At 37.4% G+C, this 23,911-nt stretch overlaps 1 protein-coding gene across 1 annotated transcript in view; it reads right to left on the bottom strand.

Moving 5' to 3' along the window:
- ABI3BP (ABI family member 3 binding protein) overlaps nucleotides 1-23,911 on the bottom strand; it is a 166,177-nt gene that overhangs the window by 85,563 nt on the left and 56,703 nt on the right. The window contains 13 exon segments of the mRNA XM_056329210.1: nucleotides 482-556; nucleotides 2,207-2,272; nucleotides 2,654-2,719; nucleotides 4,014-4,082; nucleotides 4,792-4,866; nucleotides 6,107-6,175; nucleotides 7,358-7,432; nucleotides 7,950-8,015; nucleotides 11,604-11,678; nucleotides 13,026-13,106; nucleotides 18,688-18,765; nucleotides 21,898-21,993; nucleotides 23,073-23,135. Of these exon segments, the coding sequence (XP_056185185.1) occupies nucleotides 482-556; nucleotides 2,207-2,272; nucleotides 2,654-2,719; nucleotides 4,014-4,082; nucleotides 4,792-4,866; nucleotides 6,107-6,175; nucleotides 7,358-7,432; nucleotides 7,950-8,015; nucleotides 11,604-11,678; nucleotides 13,026-13,106; nucleotides 18,688-18,765; nucleotides 21,898-21,993; nucleotides 23,073-23,135 (954 nt within the window).

The following is a 23,911-nucleotide window of genomic DNA, read 5'->3' as shown; positions in this document are numbered from 1 at the left end:
AATCACCGTAAAAATAATTTTTAATAACAAAATGCTGTACTGCACTGCGGTCTTTTGACTATTAGAGACAACTTTACGAAGCTGAACCAAATGTTCAACCAGCAAATCTCTTTAAAAGTGCCTCCTAGCTAAAGACAAAACATTCTGTCCCCAAGGGATAACTGTTACACTGACAAACCAAAATCCATCAAAGCTGGACAGTTTCACCTCTCATCTGCCGAATTCTCCCCACTCCCTGCCGCTCTGCCCCAAGCCTGCAGGAATGTGATACCACCCTCAAATAGCCGGATCATATCAGGATCACTCACTTGAGGCTAGAACTGCTGGACCCTGGCATTACAAACAATATGAAGCCTTAATGAACAAATGAAAGACCATGGTAGACAAAATTAAAAGGCCAGGACAAATAACAAACATTGGAATAGTGCTACTTAAACATCAAGAAAGATCAAGGATGGGAAATATAACAAATGCCATTTACCAGTCTCTCGCTCTGACATTTTTGCAGATGTAGATGTTTGGGGAGTAGAAGTAACATGTAGAAAGTCATTTGAGGCTGGAAAAAAAATTGTGGCTTATTATTAACAAAATACATGAGCCATCACACCTCGGCATCATCTGCAACCATGGACTTGATGTTTTGGTGTGTGAATAATAAAGAACTGAAAAAAAAACCATAAAAACATATTCTGCAAAACAAGCAAAATTTTAAAAAGAGAAAGGTTAATATGCAAAGATGTGCAAACCCACATAGATATGATGAAAAAATGAAATGGAACATCGCAAGTAGAATGGAAAAAAAATTCCCACAAGTTTAATAGGAATGTAAGGCTGAAAAAGCACAAGAACACTGGGCTAAGGGAAGCAAACAGAAAGCAAATACACAAGGTGATGATACTGAAAAAAGCCTAATTAAAAAAATCAGCAAAAATATAAGAATGTAAACAGACAACATCACCAGACAGGGAAAGAAATATCCTTACCCTAGTCAAATTTTTAAGTTTTGTTATAATTACAAATACCTGATTTCTCCACTGTAAAAACAAGAAAGCTAACAAAAGTCCTTTAAATACTGCAAGGCAAGAAATGTAATTTCCCTCTGAAGTGCATGACATAGCTGATATGAAAGCAAGACTGCTACAGAGAGAAGTGCAATAACACTCCAAGACACTTAATAAGGTTCATTACACTTCAACTCGCACTCAGCTTCACGTCTGTGGGTTTGCCAGCCTGTTCACATAAAGCTTTTGATACCTCATGGGCCAAAAAATACTCCCAGGCTGCAGAACTGGTCTTGTACACCTCCCAGTGTGCAAGACGCTATCGCCACGAGCATCGCCACCCATTGTCGTCACGGGCCATATCCAATGCCATAAGCAAACACAGCCTTTCACGTACGGCCATGCCATCTCTACGCTTGCACTTCACCCCAGTCTAGGCCCAAGAAAAATAACAGTTCAGCTAAAAGCTCAGCATATCTTGGGACAATTCCCATCTTGCAATGTTACCGGATCTGCAAGAAACAGCTTTACCAGATCAGGTCGGCAGCACGGCCAAGCACCAAAGGCTGCCGGTGCTTGAACTTTGAAGAAACGTGCTGAGGTTCACCAGAAGCTGAAAAGAGGCATCGTTCTTAAAACCCTAACGTGACCTCAAAAGCAGCAGTAGAGCAGAGCAGGGCACTCCCTCTTCCAGGTGACGGCAATGTAAAGGTGTGGGCAGATGACAACCAGCCACCTTGAGAGTCAGCGGTGAAGCAACCAAGGGCTGCACCCTTCGACCAGGGAACTTTGGCGGGCAGCTCAACCGCGGTGCCAGCCCCCTGCACCAGCCCCACTCAGCCCAGATGCAATTTGCCTCCTAAGAATGCTGTCGTACCTGAGTGTGCCAGAGAAAGGAAGACCCGCTACCAAAACACAAAGCAGCAGGGGAATGGCAGCTGAAGGCAAAGTGCAAGAGTGCACCCCCTGCACAAGCCATCCCTCAGTCCCTGCAGAAAATGCCCATCAGCAATGGAAAAAGCATGGGACCGAACAGCAGAATCACAGAGCAAGCGCGGCAAGTGCTTTGGCAAGCAAGCTGCACCAACAGTTCTTCATACTCTCCATGGAAGATGACAAGGATGCCAGGTGGTTTGGGGTGGGAGGCGTGACGGGGAGCAACAGAGAAAGGGGGAAATGGAAAAAGAAAGGCTTTTTCTAGTTACCCGTCAGGGTTTTCTGGGTTGCCAGTGAGGAAGGAGTGGTGGACTTCAGCCTTGGTCTTCGAGTAGCTAAGATCAAACACAAAACCCACCTTCAGGTCCTCAGAGGGGCTATTGTTGCATGACTTGCATCAAGAGAGAGCTACAAACAAGGAGACGCGGCCCTGCTTGGGGCAGGCTTCCACGCCACAGCATCACCCCCATAGCAGCATGACACTACCTCGCAGCTGGCATAGGCAGCCCAAGGTAACAGAGGACACCTAGAAGTGGAACCCCAAAAAAGGCAGCAGAAAGCTTGCAGATGGAGCAATTCCTGACAACGAGCTGAAAGGGACCAGCTGCGGTGTGGATCACCTTTGAGGACACCAAAAACGTCTGAACAGGCTCATGGCTGCAGAGAAAAGCGTTGCCAAAGCCATCAGCATAGGAAGGGGATCACTGGCTATTTACCCATCACAGTCCTTGTGGTTCCCGGTGAAGCAGGGGAGGCGGATTCCAGGTCCAGTCTCTGGGCTGCTACAGACACACACGGAAATAACCTTGAGATGCCCTCACGGTCTCGCCGCAGCAGCACAAGCATCACTGATTCACAACACCCCAAAACTCTGCATTTAGGGCAACACACCCCTGCTCCTGGCAATAGCTCCTGACTCAGCGATCAAATCGGCAGCCAACTCTCTTGCCGTGGTTGAAACTAACACAATATTCTTAGAAATTCAGTAGCTAAATGCCTCTCCATCAGCAGAAAAATGGCTATATGTCTACTTCACCAAAACACTCCTTACATTTCCTTGAAAGATGCCCCAAAAGCAGTTGTTGCAAACTGAACATGGGAGCCAAGAGGCACACCTTTGTATTCAGAGATCAACTCTGACCTCAGTTTTCCCTCGAATCAACGAAGTCTTTCATTCTATGGGTCAGAAATCTCAGTCCTTGGCACTAATAAAGCTCAGTGACTCTGCAGGAAAGTGCCTGCAAACAAGTGACAAAAGGCAATTTTTCTGCAGAATCCTACCACATCTTTCAAGTGCTTACACTTCTACAGTCCATCATGCCACTGTACACTAAAGAACAAGGAACTTGATTAAAGTGACTTCCTCATACTCTTGTCCCAATTTTGCACAGAGAAAATCCACAATCTAATACATAAAGCAGTGAAAAACCTAGTTTGTGTTTAGTCATTTGCACTGCACATCTTCGCTTGACTCTGAATGTAAGGGAGACAAGATTGTTGGTGACAGTTTTCAACCATGCACAAAGATAAAGTTGGTGGCAATAAGGTAATGGTTTCTAGAGATTTCTGTGGGATTTTCGGATATTCCCAACCTTTGGAAACTGAAATTATTTTGTTAAGGTCCCTTCCACATGAACCTTTTCTAGTAATATTCAATGACTCACTAACCAAATTAGTATCTGGCATTTTCCCATGGTGAACAGCAGCTAAATCTTTTTCCACACATGAAAAAACTTTTGCATCCAATGTGCAAAAGGACCAAATTTGACATGTTAGAAGTTATTTAACCATTCCAAATAGCAAGCCTTCATATGTAAACAATCCTACACAAGAAAACCTGGATGACAACCCCGTAGGACAATCTAGCTAATCGTTCACAAACATAAGAAAAATTTATCTTATCATTCCAACATTTCATTCCAAATTTCTCAAACGTTGCAGCAGATACAACTCTCTCCAGTTACACTTTTATACAGAGCAAGTCAGAAACCCTCCTCCATTTAGCAAAGCATTGCCGTGTCTTTTGAGAGACTGCCTAGATGTCAGGAGAGCTACAATGAAGAGAGAAATCATTACCAGCTGAGGTTAGTGGCATTTCTGGCATGCCAGATGTTGTGGATCTTGAAGAAAGAGGTTTCCTTTCACCTAAATCCAAAAAGATAATCATGCGTTAAAAGGCTTAATTGCCTCAGAGCAACTATGGGTAGCACAGGACTCAGCAGACAAATGTTACATTGTTAGAATAGAAGCACAGGGAAATTTGCTTGCAAATCAGCTAGGCATTACTGTGTCTCCTGAACTGTTAAGCTGGTATGAAATTTAATGTGGAAAGCATGTGACCTAATTATTCATAATAATGAGAATTTTTATTACTACTTAATAATCTTAGCACATAAAGAATTGCAGGTAGTAAGAAAACACCTTGTGATCCAGGAAATACTCAGTGGGCCAGGCAATATAAAGCTAATCAGAACAACCTGATTGTGGAAAAATTATACAGAAATACATGTTAAGCGCTTAATTCCCTTTCAGTTAATTTCTCTCAGCACAGGAAAAAGAACCCCAAAACAAAACAAATCAAAAACTGAGAAAGGCAGGTCCACAGCTGGGAACCTCAATAATGAGAAAACTAAACCCAACCAACTAAAGGGGAGCCACCTCTATGCCCCCAATCCCCCATACACAAAGATGAATGATGTGTGCAAATGAGAATCTAGTTATTGGCAGCAGTAAGTGGTATGAATTACTGGGATGGTGACAACTAAAGCAACGCAAAGCTTCCAAAAATAGCAGCAAGGATAAAAATGAAAACAAAATATTTAGAAACTAAATAAAATCATATTATCAATTTTACCCAGTGCTGTTTCTAACAACTGAGGTTCTGTAGTAATTATGGACCTGGATATTTCCAACTCAGGAGTATCACTAGCTGCAGGAAAACAAAAAAAAAAAAAAGTAAATATACCTGAGAAATAACTTCATGTAAATAAATTAAGGAGGAAGATTTGAGGGAGAGAAATTTTACCTTCCATTTCTCTCAGAGTATTATTTTTTATTATTATTTATTTATAAAATTAAGCTTATTTTTTCTAAGTATTTAAATACCTTTACTAACTACTTAGCTGAAGATGTTACTCAAGTTTTGCCATGTGTGCAAATGTTCACAAAGACTTTGAAAAACAATATATAGTTTTACATGCATTTGCCTTAAACAGCACCTGAAAAAAACAGCTATACAACTTATAATATATCTTTCCATGAAGTTAAGAATTCTTCAGAAAACTTGGAAAAACTGTGATTTCAGGAGATGGAAGATTCTCAGTACCACTTCATTAAGTCACTCAACTCTATGCAGTTTCCTTGTTTTGGCCCATTTTTTTTCAATCAGATTTGGTCCCAGGTCTCAGGTCCCATATAACAGATTTGGTTCCATATAACAGAATGAACTAACCTGATTTAAAATAATTTCCTAGGATTAGGGTGCTTTATAGAACAGTGCAACAAAACTGAACTCTTTGAAAACTGTATTGGGATTGCCAAGAACCAGTAGGTTATACAGCAGAGAACTTAGTAGGCTCAGAGTAAGGTTTTGGGCAATGAACTGCTTTCCTTTCTCCTCCACCTTCCCCATTGCCCTCACCTCTTCAGCACGGCTTGAGCATGAACAAGTATGTACATAAAAGGCTTAAGCATTCTCACATGTCAAAGGCTACAGGAAAAACAACCTATCTCCAAAGCTAATACCCAAAGTCTAGCTTAGTCAGAAGGGGCTGGCCTGAGATGTGTTTACTTTCTTATTTTAAGACAATACATAGGAAAAATAACAGCAAAATGTATATGGACATTGAAAAACAGATAGAAAGAAAGAGAGAAAGAAAACAATCACAACTGTAACAGTCTTAAGCCTTGCAAAATTTAAATCTCTTCCTGACACACGCATTTGATCAATAGCGCATTATTCAGGCTCTGTGAGCTAGCTGCATTTTTGCTTTAAACCTCTGCTCTGCCAGATCCCAGGATTAAGGCTGCTGTTACAGGATTTGAAAAACTAATACGTAGGGTGAGACCCAACTGTCTGAAATCATCAACATGGAAGCAGTAATAAACTTTTCAGCACCAAACAAACAAACAAAAGGGTATGCTTCTGAAATAACATTACTATAATTTACCAGTGTCTGGTATTTCTGAAGCTGTAAAAGTTTGGGGAGCAGAAGTAACAGCAAGAAAGTCACGTGAAGCTGGAAAATAAAACCAAAAATCATCGCTGTATTGTTTTGAAGTGACAATAACCATCATGCCACAGCACCATATTCTTTTATGAGCTGAAGAAACTTCTAGGTAACATTTAACATACTACATTCTGCAGAAAGGTAGACTCTGAAATGTACATATTAAGTATGACTTGCAAAAAATTTCCAAAAACATGCATTAATGCACAGACACATAATACAGCTAATGACCAAACTGTTAGCAGAATTGCACAAATAGAAGTTGTCCTATAGAGCTAAAAAGGAGAAATACAAGGCTGCTGAAAAAAGGAGAACAAATTATGAATAAAAATTAGTGAATTGGGACTGCATGGAATTTTTGTCTAGTATTTCGAGGATCAAGAAGGAGGATATCCTGCTGCTGAAACTGGAGAAGGAAAAAGGATAACAAAGCAGGAACTGTACCAAATGAAACATATAAACTGTCTTTTGTCAGATATGAAAAAGGCTGAAAGTTGCAATCCTAGTAAAGGATTTCCTGCAAAATTTAAATTATTTCAAAAGCATATGCATCAGGCATTATACTACTGGCATGCTAAAAATGTGACATCTTTCCAACTGGCTCTCATCTCACTATTTTTTTTTCCTTTGGATAACTGTCAGTGGCCCCAAGTAAATAACTAGCTCTTACAAACTCACTTATAAAATATGTTTCACTTGTGATAAGCACATCATAGAAATTTTCTAAGGACCAACTAGCCAGTGTTTGAATCTTCAATGACATGTTTCTGTAGTGCCAGTTTTGAAATCTGGGCACTTAAAATTATATCTATGTTTATACAGAAGAGCTACGTTTTCAAAAGATGCTGAAATTTCCGCAGTTTCCATTCATTTATTAGGACTCTTGAGTATTGCAGTAAATCAGGATATTCCACTTATGAAACTCAGGTGTGGATAGGCTTATTTTAATTTAGTATTCACTGTAGGTTGGATTTCATTTTAAAGGTAAGAATTACATGCTGTAGCCAAATATGGAAAAATCTTCAAACTACTAGTTACAAAATGTCATAAAGAAACCTCCTATTTGATACGGTACTTCCATACCTGCAGTTATTCTACATTTATGTCAAACTGAACAAATTATTTAATGAGAGGCACTATGTCTCCTCCGAAAATTCTGTCAAGAGGATTAATCTTATGAGAAATCATTACTAGATCTGGTTGGTTGCACTTCTGTGGTACCAGATGTTTTGGATCCTGAAGAAACAGCCTTTGTTTCCTCAAAAGCTGAAAAAAGAATCTGAGCTTAAAATGCTGAGACACCTGTGACTTAATGGATTAGCATCAAATAGCTTAGTGAAGGCTGTGCAATTCCAGATGATGCTAATGCAAAGCTAAGCAACACGGCAGATGGCCTGAAAGTGAGACATGAGACAACTCTGTCATGGCAACAGGAGATGATGGCTTACAATACAGTCTTCTGGCCTTGAAATTTGAGTTCCACATGCCCAAAAGAATTCTTCTCAGTAAGCAATTTTATCTTATTAAATTCTGGAATAAGCGCTGCAGCTATACGAAAAGAAAGAAGCTAATGATGAGATACCACAACACTGTCTTTAAGCAGTTTTTAAGCCATTAACAAGTATGTTTGTCAGCTGGTTACACAGACACAGGGATGGTGAATAAGCAGTTCTCTGTGAGTGTTGGTAGCCAAGACTCTAAAGCAGATCTTAAAATTACCATTTGCAGTTCTACGTGATGCTAAAATAACGGAAAAAAATTATGGAACTAATCTGCTGATTACCCGTCTCCATCTCTCTGGTTTCCGCAGAAAGTATAGATACGGATTTCAAGGCTGGACCCTGAGTAGCTAAAAGCAAAAATGAAAAAAAAATTATGATACTGAGACACTCCCCTTGCAAGTCATACAAAATCTAATTTTAACTGTAACTAGCAAGTTTTTGTTTGGTTTGAATGTCTCTTCTTCGTAATAATTTTTACCCTATTCAAACTTAGGCATGCATTATCTAATCAGACTGAATCTATATTACTGAAGAGGTTTTTCCTCACAGCAAAGCAACCCAAACACAATCCATTTGATCTTCATAGCACTCACAGGTCTGTATAAACTGGTTACTATTACATGTAACTATTTCAAGAGGACGTGTAATGGGAAAATATTAAAAAAAAACAGCAGTGCAATGAAGTCAGTAAAATAATCATGGACGTTAGTTAACAGCATCTTTTATCTGTTATGCTGTAATGAAGACTATTACAAAGACCTTATGGTTACTTCACTTCAAAGCATAGATAACATTTCAAAGTATAGATAACCTGGGGTGTGCTCCAACTGAAACAGGGAATCAAGGTGGAATTGGGCATTCTTACCTAAAGGCCATCATGAATGAGTTTCCACCTCATGTAGGTTTTGTGCTACAGTCTTGCTTGTAAGAAACCGATCCTATTCAACTGGGTGAACAGGCCAGTAAGTATTTTCCAGTAAACTTATCTGCACCAGTCACTTGTGCCCATGTAGGTTACAATATATTTGAAAGAGAAATTTTCCAACTGTATTTTTAATTGGTCTTTACCAGGATGAGTTTTTTTGAAAAACAGTTAATCAGAATTTTTAAATTAAACTTCTCTGAATGCTTGAGACTGAGAAAAACATTCAAACAACTAGGTGTAGGGTTCATTTCTAATGTAGGCTATATGAATATAAGCCAAAAAGTGAACACTTACTTCATTTATTCGATCTGCTTTCCCCTTTACTTTCAATCTAGCTTATCACATTAACAAAAATGATCTCAGGTTTCCATCCTGATATAGCTGGACTCAGCACTTGGACCAGATGATCATTGTAGGTCCTTCCCACTGGAACTATTCTATTCTATATTTATAGAGAAGAAAATTTCAACAACAAAAGCTGTATGACTCACAGCTTTTGGCAAAAGCTTCCATCAATCCATTTACATCCACTAAGAACTATGAGAGATCTCCCAAAGGCATCAGAACATTGAAGACATGTTAACAAAGCTATCTTTTCAGAAACATTTGAATTCAAAATATACCGACCACACAGAGAGTTTATAAAACAATGGAGATGTCTCCCTCTGGTACAATTGAGATAGAAAAATAAAGAAAAAAAGTCTTCAGGGGAACTAGGGCAGAATACAGGTCACACACACTCAAACTTCAGAAATTAAATTTTGCTTTCTTTGCTGACTTTATGACAGCAGGTGATTCAAGGCATGCAGAGGCACAGTGCAGAGAAATCTCCTCTGTATGACCCCCCTCCCCACTCTCACAGAGTATCTTTGACTTCAGCATTGACTTCATGGGGAGCACAGATGCTCCAGCTGACCCAATGGCTGGGCCCAGCCTCACACAATAAATCCCATTTTTGCTAAGTAGAACTACACGGCAGGAATGGAAGACATGAGAACAAAAGCAGAATAAATACTTGAATGAAAATTATTTTGCCTCAAGTGTTCTTACTATTTTACCTTTACCACTGAGACAAACATAGGATTATGTTCTTATTCCCCAGCAGAAAGCAAAAATACTTCCCATTCCTAATAATTTTCAGATTTTCAGTTATATTTACGCAAATAGGTTCTTAAATCATCGAGTCTCTCTCTCTCTCTCCAATGCTGTCTCTAACTGGATTTAGCCAAATTTCTTTCACTACAGTGAAAGCAAGTATGTATCCCCATCCACTCAAACATATCTGGAAAAGAGCTGTCAAAAGTTGTAGTCAATTAAGAACAAATTGTGAACGTAATTTTTCATGTTCTTGAGAATTTGGTTCAAATATGCATTTCAGAAAGAGCTATTCCTGGAAAATATTTTAAAATTTGGCAGACTGAATTAAATATAAGTATGCTGTCTATTACTTGATAACTTCTTGAGCAATGCTTAGTGAAATATAACTCCATACTGATCCAAGGTCACTCCAGTTAACTAGTGTAATTGCTGTTTATATAGCTAGCGCCAACAAGCATTGTTTCAGTAGGATGAGACAGCTGTGACTAACACAATGACACAGTGCAGAGAAATACAGGCCTGTTATGAAAGCAGAGGTCTTGAGAAGGGGAGACACCAGATATGGTGTGGATGAGTACAGGCATGGGACGCCATGCCATAAAGAGCTCAGCAATGATCAGTTAGAAAAACTACACACCTGGAGCCAGACAAAATTTACTTTAGAGGTAACAAGAACACAGAAATAGTATCTAACAAACACAAATGGCACCATATATGTTTAAAACCAGATTTAAGGTGTCTTTCAGCAGAAGAAGAGAGAGAAGGAAGAAATCATCAACATGAACGTCACAGTCCTCCCAACACAGGACTCCAGATGCGCATAACTTGCTGAAACATCCTCACTCATCACTAACACAAGCATGAAATCACCAAGCTTAGGACCCAGAGGTACACTGGAAGGGTGAGCAAAACACCAGGGGAAAAAGGCAGTAACTAAGAAGCTTGTGGGTTACTATTTTAATTATGTTACAGATATTATTGAGGCTTTTTCTGTATGGAAGTACTCTACATACGTTAATATTCTTTCTTTTACTGCAAGAGTTAAATCGAGACTAATGGTGACTCTCGAATTAGATAAGAATCTTGAAATAGATAGATTTCCATTACACTAACAATAAATTCTTGGCTTTATACATATATCTACACACACATAGAGACATATGCATATAGGTAAATACATATGTCTATACATATAAACATACATGTAAATGTGTAGCTATATAAAAGATAACTTAAAAAAAAGAAAGAAAGAAAAGGAGTGTTTCCTCTTGCAATAAGATTTTGACCCCAACATTTTGACCCTAACCCAGGTAAACCTATTTTGAAAATGTGAGTACCACCATACTTCCTTAAATATCAGACCTTCCCAAAGTGTCCTGAAGTTCCTCGCCAAACAACTAATGAATCCAGAAACAAGCAAACTTTATGAATATTTAAACCACAACAAAATCTATAAATTATGGCACTACTTTAACCAAATATACAAGTATTTGGCAAACTATATGAAAACACACAGAACTGATGTTGGCTAGAACAGTACTCCCAACTCTGAAATACAGTCTCAGAAGCTTATGGGGTGGGTACTTCCAAGTAAATCACAAAACTAAAAGCAGCAATTTTAGCTAAGTATAAATTGCCATCATTGCTCCATAGATAAAAGTTAGCCCAAATATCCTCACGAGTTTTTGTTTGTTTGTTTTTTACAATGAAGCATTGATTTGGAGCATCCTGTCATGACAATAAAGCAAAACCAGACTTAGAATGAAAGAAGAAATTTGCTAACGGCTCCTACTTTACCTACAGAATTAGGTTATAGCAGCTGAAGCATTTAAACCTACCAGCCACAGAAACAACAAAAGAATTAGATAATTTTCCACTGAAGCTTACTCAAATTTACAAAGAAAGTAATTACCAAGTTCTGTCAATGGACTTTTTGGAGCATCAGAGATTCTGGATCCAGAAGGAAGTGTCTGTATTTCATTAGGAACTATGATAAAAGAAATAATCAAGGCTTTACTTGATTAAGAATATTACAAGACACAGTATGGATCTATTTTTCGGCTTATAAACCACTCACTCCTGAAACCAATGATTTTTAATGAAAAAGAAAAATAGTTCCAGCCTAGGAAAAAAACCACATTACGTTGTCAATTAAAAAGGTATGTGGAATATGAACAAAATCACGTTTTCCCTAACTGTAATATAAAGATCCATCAATCACAGGATTTCGATAATGAACATCCATCAGTAACTATGACCACCTAGTTTGAAATTAAGTAGTGACCCATGTTGATTACATTCCATATTTTCATCTTTAAAAGCATGGCAAAAAACAAGCAAGGCTGATGATGCTTAAAAGACCCAAAACTGATTCAACTTATTAACAATTAGATTGACTGATGATCTAGCTTCAGTAAAATCTGGAAATCTGCTTGCAACTGTAAATGAAAAAGAAAACAAAAGAGAGAGTATGACATTAACATGAATCAATAGGATTATGTAAAAATACATTTCTTGAGAAGCACTAGCAGTCCTCTTCATGTGAAGGTCTGTCTTTCAGTCCTGCAAATGCTGATGATTTTTAACTTTACCATACATCATCCTGTATATGCATGCCATCTGTGGTTTAGAAAAATATAATCAAAGTTTAGAAAAAACCCCAACAACCTCAAGTTTAGATTTGTGTTCATAATTTTGCATGGTTTGGGGATTAAAATTCAGGCAACATAATCAACATTGAGAATTTAGAATTCTGAATACCAGAAGTAAGTAGATGCTGCTCCAAATGATAAAACTAACAATACTACTATTTAGATCACAAATCTCTCATTCTGAGACATCTCTGAAAAAATATCAGTAGAGCTCTTTTTTTCCTCCAGGGTAAATACAATTATATAAACAGGCAATATAAAATTTTCCTTCTGCATCATTGCTGATGTTGCCTAAATGGACCTGTCTTCAGAAGAAAATCAATGAGGTCATTATTTCAATTCTATCATTGATGTTGATTTTACTGATGGAAATTTTATGTGATGTCAATCACGCAGGTCAGATAAACAGAAAGCATTACTTTGAAAAATAAGATTGAATCACCCAGTCAAATCTGCTAGCAATAATCACACATATAACAGCCACAGTTCAGCCAGAGCTAGATGCATCCTGCTTTTTGTTTCATGTGTCAGCTGCTGGAAACATGAAGGGAACCAGAAATTTTAATTAGGACTTCCTTTGGAGTCAATACAAAGGGGATCCAGCAAGTAGAAGAAAAATTCTGCTGGAGGTGAAAAAAAGCATTTAATGTACAAAGAAGGTAAAAAGCAGCAAAATTAGTTACCCAGTATGTTTTGAGTTTGCACCAATTCGGGTTTAGGCGTCGATTTAAATTCCTCAGGTCCATGTTTTTTCTCAGCCTGAGCTAGAAAAAATAAGCTTTATTTAATACAGAATCCCTCTGACCTTTTATCTACTGCCCAAAGTTTTTCTTATCATCATTTTATGCCACCTGACTAGAACTATTTCTGCAGCAGCTTGACTACATCATGATTAGTATTTATTGTTGTTTTCAGATGCGAAGTCTATACGAAGTTGTGGGTTTATTTTGTTGCAGTTTTACATAAGTATAAACAATACCCATTACATTGCAAAGTGTATTTACAAATATTTTCCCTGCTATTTTGGAATTTTTTTAATCCTTGTAATATAAAAAATTATCAGAGAAAGAATAAAGATTCACCTGTAATACCTTTGCTCTTTCATTTTTTCTAGTAACAATATATTACGCTTTTAACTTTCACTCATTCTAATTCTACATCTTCAGAGTAAAGCATGAGCAGTTTATTAAACAGCCATTACACATATGTAAACTGACTTGCTGACCATGTTTTAATAAACTAGTGCAGAATTACACTCTTCCAGCTGTTTCACATAACATTTAATTCCTATGGTATGTAAGTCACGATCACTTCTTTCTTCTCCCATCTTGCTGGAGGTCTCATGGCATTTGATCAGTTATACAGTACACAGAACTGGTAATCTAAGATTATAAAATGGCAAAGTTTACTGATACAGAACAGAGAGGACAGTAAAGTCTCAGCCTTGAATATGATAAGATTCCTTCCCCAGTGCAAACTGCACAGTATTTAGCACATTTTGGTATTTAGAGGTGATCTTTAATATCGGCGATCAGCACCAATATAGCACTAAGTTTTAGTATTCATTCAGTTTAATAAAGATTTCTTTTTGAGATACAATAGGAGAGAGCTACTTTTGTTTTTCTGGCATGCTCTCCTTGCTTTTTCCACAATCTACTGAGCATGTTTCAAGCAAGAACTGATCATGTAGGTTTATAAGCTTCTTATTTCCTGAAGAAAACATGCTGTTTTCCAGATTCTAAATAGCTGCATAGATGCTTCTACAGTTACAAACATTATAGAATTTTCTGTTTTGGACTGTGGTGCTTTTCAGTGTCACAAAAGCTGGAGTCTCCACAGATGCTGCTTTACTAGGACTCAATTCAGCTTCTGTCAGTTACAGTGCTGTTACTGTAATCTGTGGGAGGAGGTTTTCATTCTACAGAGAAGTTAAAGCAATTTATCTCTATGAAGCCTGTGGGAGAAAATTCACCCATGAGAGACCCAGAAACAACCGGTACCCATACCTCAGAAGTACTTCAAAAATTAACATTTCTGGTGAAATGCAATCATTCAAAAAACCAACACCCAAATAAGAACAAAACAAAGAAGAAAAAACAAAACAAAACAAAACAAACAAAAAACCCCACAAAAAAACCCCATAAACCAAAACCACCAAAAGCAAATACCAAAATTTAGAACTCATTATGCTTTGGGTTTTTTTAGAGGTCACATGGTTTACATTCTTATGGAGCATATCTCCTGTCAACTAGGTTAACTGAGCAAGCTGAACAAGGAAAAGCATGCCCAGAATTGGTACAAAAGAAACTAAGCTCTCCTCTGTTTTGCACAGAACATTGTAGGGATGATGTCAAACAGCAGCAGACATTTTTGTAACACAAGACACAGGAAGCAGAAAGTTTAGGCTTTAAAAGCTAAATTAGAGAAAAAGAGAGAAATGCCTTTGACTTTTCTAGGGCACCAGGTAAACTAGGCTTAATGTGTTGGTTCAATGGTAGCTGCAAAGTAAATGGTTAACACAACCAAGCAAGGTAAGTTACTTTACCATCACAGCATGGAATACAGCAAGAATGTATTTAGGCAACATTTCTTAAACTGTTTTTCCTCTAACTTCTCTTGACTCTCTCATTCATGTTCCTTTCTTCCTCCACAACTGGAATTAAGACATTCTGATGGAAGCAATAATCACTCCTCATGTCCCACATGAGCACAAGAGGAAGCCTTCTGGGGCCAGGAGGAGAACAGGAGGAACAAAACTTGGGAAATATGGCAACAAAGGAGTTATTCCTACTAAACATTAACCCTAGTTTGGATTCACAGGTGGTTATTTTTCATTTCAAGCTTATTCTCTATTTTGCAAAACTGCTTTGATAAATTTCTGGTCCAATCCCTTACGTAAAGAAATAACTTGCCTTTTTTTTTTTTTTTTTTTTTTAAATTAGTTCTTCTGTGTCCCAGACAAATGTGCTGATATTTCTAACTGTTAGTTAGCTCCAATTTCCCTGTGAAGTTAATGAAAAGGCTCACATTTCACTCAACTGGGAGAAAAAATGTAGTGGTATTTTGAGGTATATTAGACAGCATTTTAAAAATTGAAGAGAGGGGGCAGGGAAAGTATTATGAACTTGTGCTGTTGTATTAAGAATAAATTAGTCCTAAGTGGAAAATACTGTAACAAGCCTGGCAAAAGAAAACATAAAAGAGCTTACTAACCAGTCTTTCCATGGAAGTGCATGCCAAGGGAGGGGAGGCCTGAAATTAAGAAAATGATGGGATGCCCGGCTGACAAATACACCCAAAAAAAGTCACATCACAAACCACATCCTTTGACAAGGACCCAGTAGAACACAAGAGCAGCCCAGCTCATGGAGCCTTTCACATAGTCCATTTGCTGAAATACTTCGAGCTCCTTTCTTCCCTTCTTGCATGACGGATGACACAACAGCTGCTCCAGCACAGAACTTCTTTTAAATTAGTGGTCTGCTGCCACTTCTGGCACCAGGCCTTAAACCTTTCACAGCAAATAATTGCTATGTCTTACTCAAAGAATCCAGTCTGAATGAAATAGAGTGAAGTGGATCCTATTGCTAAATGCAATTAATTGTGCCTCCACATTACCCTGCCTCTCAAATGCAATCTTAAGTTACTTGTGAAAGTCTGGCTCAAATGCTTATATATTCAAGTTATTTTTGCATGTGTAATGGCTAGACAGAAATTACACTCAAAGAACTTTTTTTCTTTTAAAGGATTCACTTTCCTGTTTCCTGCTACTTCCTTTTTTTTTTTTTTTCTTTTTAACTCAAATTCTGTAACCACAATGAATACGTTCTTTAATGTAAATAGTGTGATATAGTCATATATGTCAGATATGACATACATGAGACACTGGTGCTGTGATCAACGAAGAATGACTGACAGGAATGGTGACCACAGAGAAAGAGCCACAGAAGCAAAACCATACAGGAAGCATGAAGTGGAAGATGAAAATGATTCTGAACATTTCAGTAAATAACTAAATGATGTGAAAGCAGTAAGAATATGTTTAGTTGTAACAAATAGTTATATATCATCTGTCACTAAAAAGACAGTACTTGCCAGTTATTATCATGTGTAATGAAACACGCTATCCAACTCCGTAAACATACATTTCTGCGCTGTGTCTAGATGACAATGTTTACGGTTACAATTACTGCATACCAGGTACATAAACACGATTACAGAACACAAAGGAAAGGAAATGGAATGGACTGATTCCCTCTTCCCTGAGGTGATATATTAATTCTGGTGTCACACTTCACACTGTTTACCTGATTAAACAGTAATTTCCAGCACAAGGAATGATGTATTTTGATTAGATGAATGCAAGCCTGAGGACTAGGATTTTGCAGGAGAGTCAATTACATAAATCTATGCATCCAGCTCTCACTTTCACAAAATAAAAAAGTTCTATAAAATATACTGGTAGCTTGCTTGCTCTGCAGTGAGTTAGACAAGGTAAATAATTTAGTAAAATAACTGCAGAATTTAAGTCCACAAGAGACCTCAAACTGTACATCAAAAGAAAATTGGGAAAAAATATTCTTTAATATTTTTAAAAAGCATCCACAAATTTCCAATTAAAAGCAAGCTGTTTATTACATATATGCTAAACTTGTAAAGTTCTGAGCCCCCTTTGATAATAAATTCCAGTGGAGAAGCATCTTTGATTTCCTCGTAATATTTAGTATGAACAGCAAAGAGATATCCATATGAAGGTTTTGCAGAAAGGAACTGATGGTTGAAACCAGAATTTGGCAAATACACTTATCTATGAAGTAGAAAATAAAATCTGCAAACATTTTCAGAGAAAAAAAGAGTTGGATTGTTTAATCTAAAAGATGGTTGCCAATCATTACATGATTTTGCTGCATTACTTCATCCTACATCTCTTTTATTCCCTACATATTCTTTGGGTGGGGCTTTTTTTTTTTTAATTTAGACCAAGTTGGTCTGATGATATTAAGTATGGTATATACTTACGGAATAAAATAAATGCAGTCATATTTAAGGGCAGTATCTGTGTGAATTGTGTGATGCCAATGGAATAATGTGCTACACTATTTCAGCCAGCCAGGAAATACTTTGCAGATGGAACAGTGTAATGCCAGCAAGATCACACAATATGACTAAAGTAAACCTAAGCAAACCTTCACTGTATTGTTTCCTCAAATTCTTTTTTCATTTTAATGTCTTGTCACCGTTCAAGCCTCCTTTCTCCCATTCAGCAAAGAAGTTGGCAGAAGCCAATTACTGCCTCTAATAACAGCAGAATCAAACTTCAGTCTCAGTGATAGGATAAAAGCCATACTACAGAAAATGAAGATAGGCATATTCCTACTTAAACAATTCCAAGATGTGGGTTCATAAATCAGGTGGAAAATCACTCTTCCTTCATTTGGTTCTGAACAATTTATTTCCCTCCAATCTTTTTGCCCTCATATTGCAAATGTTAAAATACAGGGCCATACTTCTCATATAACTCGATGAAGTAGTTTGTCTACGTTAAGCTAATTTGTTTCCTAAGCAAATGAAGGCAGTAAATCTTGCAAGTTCTAAAATTTCACATTATGTTTTTGAACAGTGTAAGAAATTAACATCTGAGTATGCCCTTTTGATTAAGTGATATTTTATTCAGCCACAAGTAGAAGATCAAAAACTTCCGTCTTCCAAATATACATGTCAACATACATTTCACGGACACATAACTTTGAATATGAGTCTAGGATCAAATTTCATATTCCTTTTCCACATATGTGAAGAGCTCCCGTTTACTTTAGTAGGACCAGTAAGTTCACAGAAAGAGCGTGGCAAGAATTATGTGTTCGAAACTGAACCTAAAAGGAACATCATGCTGTCATCCTCTGCATCTCTGAAATGGAGCCTGTTACTGTCTGTGTCTGCTCCATCTTAATCTCATGCATGCATTTTGCACAGTCATGGTCTTAACTCTGATTTTCTTCTTCATATATTTCATGAAAGTCAGAATTTCAAGGTGCATCAGAAGAAAACTCTTGTTTTGCCATATTTGACAATTTCAAGGTATCCAGCACCGCACAAAGATATGGTTCTAATTCTAAGAGTTTTTATAAACCTAACAATTGTATAATTTGAAATTTTCCTCCAAAATCAGATTCAGATTTTTATGCACATCTACCACTCATGGCTACTAATCCAGCTACATTATCCTCCTGTTTTCCAACTACAGCCTTTAACTGCAGATTAAGCGACACAAAGATGGATATAATCTTAGTTTGTATATTTGGCAAAGATATGACACAGAGTTTCTAAAAACAGAATTTTCATTACCTGGGAGGGACTGTGGGGAGATTTCTTGAACTTCCGGTGTTTTGGATTCAGCAGGCCATGCTCGAGTTTCATTCTTAGCTAAAGGGACAAAGACATTAGAAATTGCAAAGCTGTGTCTGCTCTGTCCTACTACAGATTTATTTCTGTCCCACTTCAGTTTGCCAAAGTAAACCAACATGGATAAATGTGGAAAGCTGAATACCTTTAGGAATCAATGAACTTCCACTGCACAATCGGTACAAGCATCTATCAAGCTATGTTAAATGCGTGTGGTTTTGGTAATTAAGATTCCCTACAAAGAAAATTTACAGCAAGGAATTTAATGCCTTAAAAATCATTACTTTCCCTGTGCAAAACAAGTTTCAGTAGTTTTCATTTGTCTAGCATTTGAGTATTAGCAGTCAAAAAAAGAAATTTTTAAAATTCAAAGTTGTAATACAGTCATAAGCGTTATACAAGAATAGTCTAATAAATTTTCAAATGCAATGGAATTGTCACACTAGCCATGTGCTTATTTTTGTTCACATTACTTCTAACAATTAGGTATGACAATAGCCTTCTATCCAACACATAAAAAGATATTCCAGCAGTGGATATCAGAGAATTAGAGAATAGTTTGGGCTGGAAGCGACCTTAAACATCACTGAGCCCCAGCCCCCCACCATGGGCAGGGACCCCTTCCCCCAGCCCCGGCTGCTCCCAGCCCTGTCCAGCCTGGCCTTGAGCCCTGCCAGGGATGGGGCACCCACAGCTGCTCTGGGCAGCCTCTGCTGCCAGAACCTCACCACCCCCACACTGAACCATTTCCTCCTCACACCTGATCTAAATCTCTGCTCTTTCAGTTTAAAGCCACCACCCCTGGCCCTATTCACTACATGCCCCTGTACAAAGCCCCTCTCCATCCTTCCTGTTGGCCCCTTCAGGTACTGGCAGGCTGGTAAGGTCTCCCTGGAGCCTTGTCTTCTCCAGGCTGAACAGCCTCAAGTTTCTCAGCCTGTCTTCACAGTGAAAATTAATCATTTTTGAGTTAATAATACACTTGTTGGGGGTTTTTTTCCCATTATGGACTAAGGCAATATACTTTGTGGTTTTTTTCTGGACTACTACTCTTAAAAAAAAAAGTTTTTGTCTAGGTAAGCAGAAAAAAACTACTTTAAGAATTCAATAAATATGATATTCTTTGATGTATTATTTTGACTTTTCTAAATAAGACAGAATTAGAATAGTTGCAGTATTGTCGGCAAAACACAGTCATAACTTCACACACTATAAGCCTTATTGCATTTTATTGCAGACATACATCATTCTCAGGGATCATTGAAAGGTATCTGTAATAGATTTGGACAATATGACGTTTTGTCAATTATTTTATACATTTGCATTATTTCTCAGACTGTTTTTGCCTTCCAAGCAATGACTCTTCCCTGTTTGACACTCCTTTGAAATCCAGTAGTCCCTTTTGTGCACACCCACGTACTTCATGTTCTCTGGTAAGGAACATGTAGTAAACAGAATAAACATCACTTGTCTGCCCTGCTTATTTTCACAAAGTGCTTGTGTAATTTACCATAAAAGAGTGGCTCCAAACTGCAGTCACACAAGCCATCTACTTCAGAAGTAGCAGAGTGCTGAAATTTAGAAGTCCAAGTTCTATGCGCAGTCAGCTGAATAAGTTGGACATCTCTAGGAGAACTGAAACTACCTTTGGTTTTTTCCCCACTCTTTGCTTATAGTGACATTCTGCCATTTTCACTGTGCACGCTATTGAACCTTATAACCTGCCTAAAACCACAACATTGTTTTCCTGCAGAAGGATATTACTGTTAGAAAATGAATATTAAAGTTCTAAATACTGTAGTCCAAAACTAATATTGGAGGTCTTAAAATAGGTTTACTGAAAGTGGTATGAAAAACAGATTTGTCAAAATATGGTCTGCTGCTGAATTTTCATGATACCTTTGTTACTTGCACATCATATTTGTGTTACAAACCAAGCTAGTAATGATAAACACCTCTTCTTCTATGCTTCCTGTTCAAAGAAGGTATCAGTAATCAAGTTAACAATGTGATTAATTTTATCATTGTGACTGAAAACTAGTAATGCTCTGTAATGTAAATACTGCAATTAAGTTTTTCCACTTAGCTTAAATTTTCAGTAGTCACAGATGATGTTAACAATATTTGTCTGTCAGATGCTGGTAAACACTTCCAGAAACTTATTTCTAAGGAACTCAGCCTTAGTTCAAACATACTCTTAACTCAAAACACCAATATTATTCTACTGCGTAGCTCTACCCTTACACATACACAGTATCTTAGCAGGAACAAGCACTGCTGTTTTCTCACTGCAAAGCAAGCCAGTCTGAGAATGTGCCATGGCTAGCAATGGAGTGACACAGTAAAATAAACATAGCACAAATAAAGGAAAAAAATCTGACCCAGTTGTTCACGGTTCAAATTAAGTATTAAGAACAAACAAGCCAAAAGTCATCAGATCCATAACTCTGCTCTAGGAATCTGTGAAAGATGCACTGGGGGCATTATTAGGGGTTTTAAAGAAAGCTGTATTTCCCACAGTTATGCTACTCACAGATGATATGCTAGTTTATAAATCTTAAACAAAAGCCTCATTCTTTCTGCTGCAGGTTTCAGGCATATTCACAAGATACACAGGAAACTTGTATTGAAATGTTCTAATTTCTGGCTACCATTTTTTCATGGATTTAATTACAGATAATAGATAAGAATCTCTTCATGAAACAATTTCTCACATATGCTAAAGCCAGAAATCATACAATTAAAATTCACTGAAAATCTGGTCTTCCAAATGGACACATAAACTTCCATTTTTCAAGACATATACTGAAAGATATAATCTATGAAAAAAAAAGTTACGTTGTGAAACAAACCAAACCCCCTAAAGTCCATAAACATGACTGGTTTCCTTCCTTTCCTGTATGGATCAAAACTACTGCATATTCTTTTAAATGGCTGCAAAATACCTTAAAACTCTGTTCAGATATTTTTGAATAAATGAATTTCTATGAATCCTTATAAGTCCAAGCTAATCATTAATTAGACAAACAGAAAAAAAGAAGGTAAAAAAGGAGGGGAGGGGGAAATTACTTTTCTGCTTGCATACATGATCTCACATTGCTATGCTTATGATACTGCTCACAAACAATAGAAGCTTAGTTCATTTCTGCTTACCCAGTTTTTTCCTGGATGCTTGAGGTATGTCATCTATTGTCAGGAGAGGGGGAAGTTTCTGCTGAGTTTCATTGAGGCCGGGAACAATAAGGTGCACTACACAGAAAGACATGTGCCATTAACTCCAGAAAAGATGAAAATTATACTGTCTTCCCTCTGAGGTATATGAGCAATTACTACTGAACCATTGGGAGTTTAGTCTGAGTATCTGGGAAATCAGTGCTATTCAGTAATTATCACTCCCATTTGGTGCTATTTACCCTTTACACCACTCAGTGTATTATCGCCATTTCACGATTAATCAGAATTGAAAACAATTCAATACTGGAGCATACAACCCTGGAGTACTGCAGTATCACAGAGGCCAGGACATTCTGTCTGGTGGGCCAAGAAGACTTGACACCAAACATGGTTAGTAAGTATCTGATTCACATCAATACGTTAAAACCCACACAAAGTAAACTTAAGCTAAAGTTAGTAGTTAAATAAAGTATTTCTGTATATATAAACGACTGAACACCTTCCTGAATCCAAGAATAAACTTGTGACTAGTTTATTCACTAGAAAAACAGTGAGTTTTTCTGATGTATTTCAGGCAGAACAGTAGTTCACCACACTAAGCGCTATTATGATAGACTTTTCCCTATTTTTATGTCCTTGGCCAATACTGTGTATTCTTAACAGATAAACAAGGGTAGAAAGCATGAAACTGAATGGCTTGAGGGAACAGTTATCCCCAAAGATCTAACATCAAGCTTTAATTGCAAGGAAAGTTGTAATATGCATCACCGTAGCCTAATACGTCCGTGCAGGTTTGTGTCTGTAAATGGTATATTACCAATACCATCTTAAAAAAAACAAAAAGAACAACCCCTCATCTCAGTAAGATCTTTGCCACAGAATGTTACTTGCAGTATAAAAACTTCTTGGCTTTAACAGTGACGGTATCTTCTTTTAAATACTATGACAATAAAATGGTTCTACTTCCCTTAGGCTACGTCATCCTTGAACCACGTGTACCACCATAAAACATAATAAATACTGTCTGGACCAGTTGCAAAATACCCTTTGATAGGCAAGGAAAGAACTATCAAGATCAAGAAAATTAGAAGTATTACAAAGTTGTAATTTTCAGCCAAACATAAGGAAAAATAACAAAAATATCTTCTAGTCACCTAATATCGCTCCTGGCAGAGAAGAACTATCCAATGTTTTTGACTGTGTCCGATTTTGAATAACTGCGGAAACAACACAGGTATATCAGAAAATAATTTAAAAAAATCCAAACACCACCAAAAAAACCCCAAACAAGAAACAGAACCACACCTAAGACAAGCCTCGGCATTCTGAAAACCTTTCCTCAACTTAATAATTGGAGGTAAGAACACCATCCTAGACTTTTCTGCATTTACATTCAATTTAAGAGACTGCAAACTGTTTCCTCTACACCATCTCTTTACTGTGCATCTCTTTTCCCCCTAGCATATCATTTTATATCCTTGGTGAAAAATGACATTCTATGTGAATGTTAATAAAGGGCCAGCTCCAGGTCATCTCATTACCCTGCTATTCACAAGACTTCAAATAAGATGCATTTGAAGTAAATGCCAGTACAGTCATATTTTAACAGTAATTATCATATTTTGTTTTCACACCATCCTCCAGTGTTTTCCTGTCCCTGAACTGTGAATACCTCCAAAGACAATCTACTTGATTTTGTTACTTAGAATTATTCATAATACAATTTGTCTGCAAGTTTTAATCCTCAGCTCATTTTCTATCAGCTATCTTTAAGTAGAGTTTTAGTTTAAAGATTACACTACTATACTACCACTCACTACTAGAGAGAAATTTCTAAAGGGCAGTATGTATAAGTCTCCTGTAGATGGATCTCTCCACTGACCAGGGAAAGGAGAAGAAGGGAGCCTAAATCAATGACTTAGCTGAAGGTAACCACAAAAAAGTTTGGTAGCGTGAATCTTGTCCGTACTGCTGCCCTTCATGCCTGAATCAA

This window comes from Falco biarmicus, chromosome 2 (assembly GCF_023638135.1).
Source record: "Falco biarmicus isolate bFalBia1 chromosome 2, bFalBia1.pri, whole genome shotgun sequence".
Classification (NCBI taxonomy): domain Eukaryota; kingdom Metazoa; phylum Chordata; class Aves; order Falconiformes; family Falconidae; genus Falco; species Falco biarmicus.
Note: the sequence above shows the minus strand (reverse complement) of the source record. Positions and strands in the feature narration are given on the sequence as shown.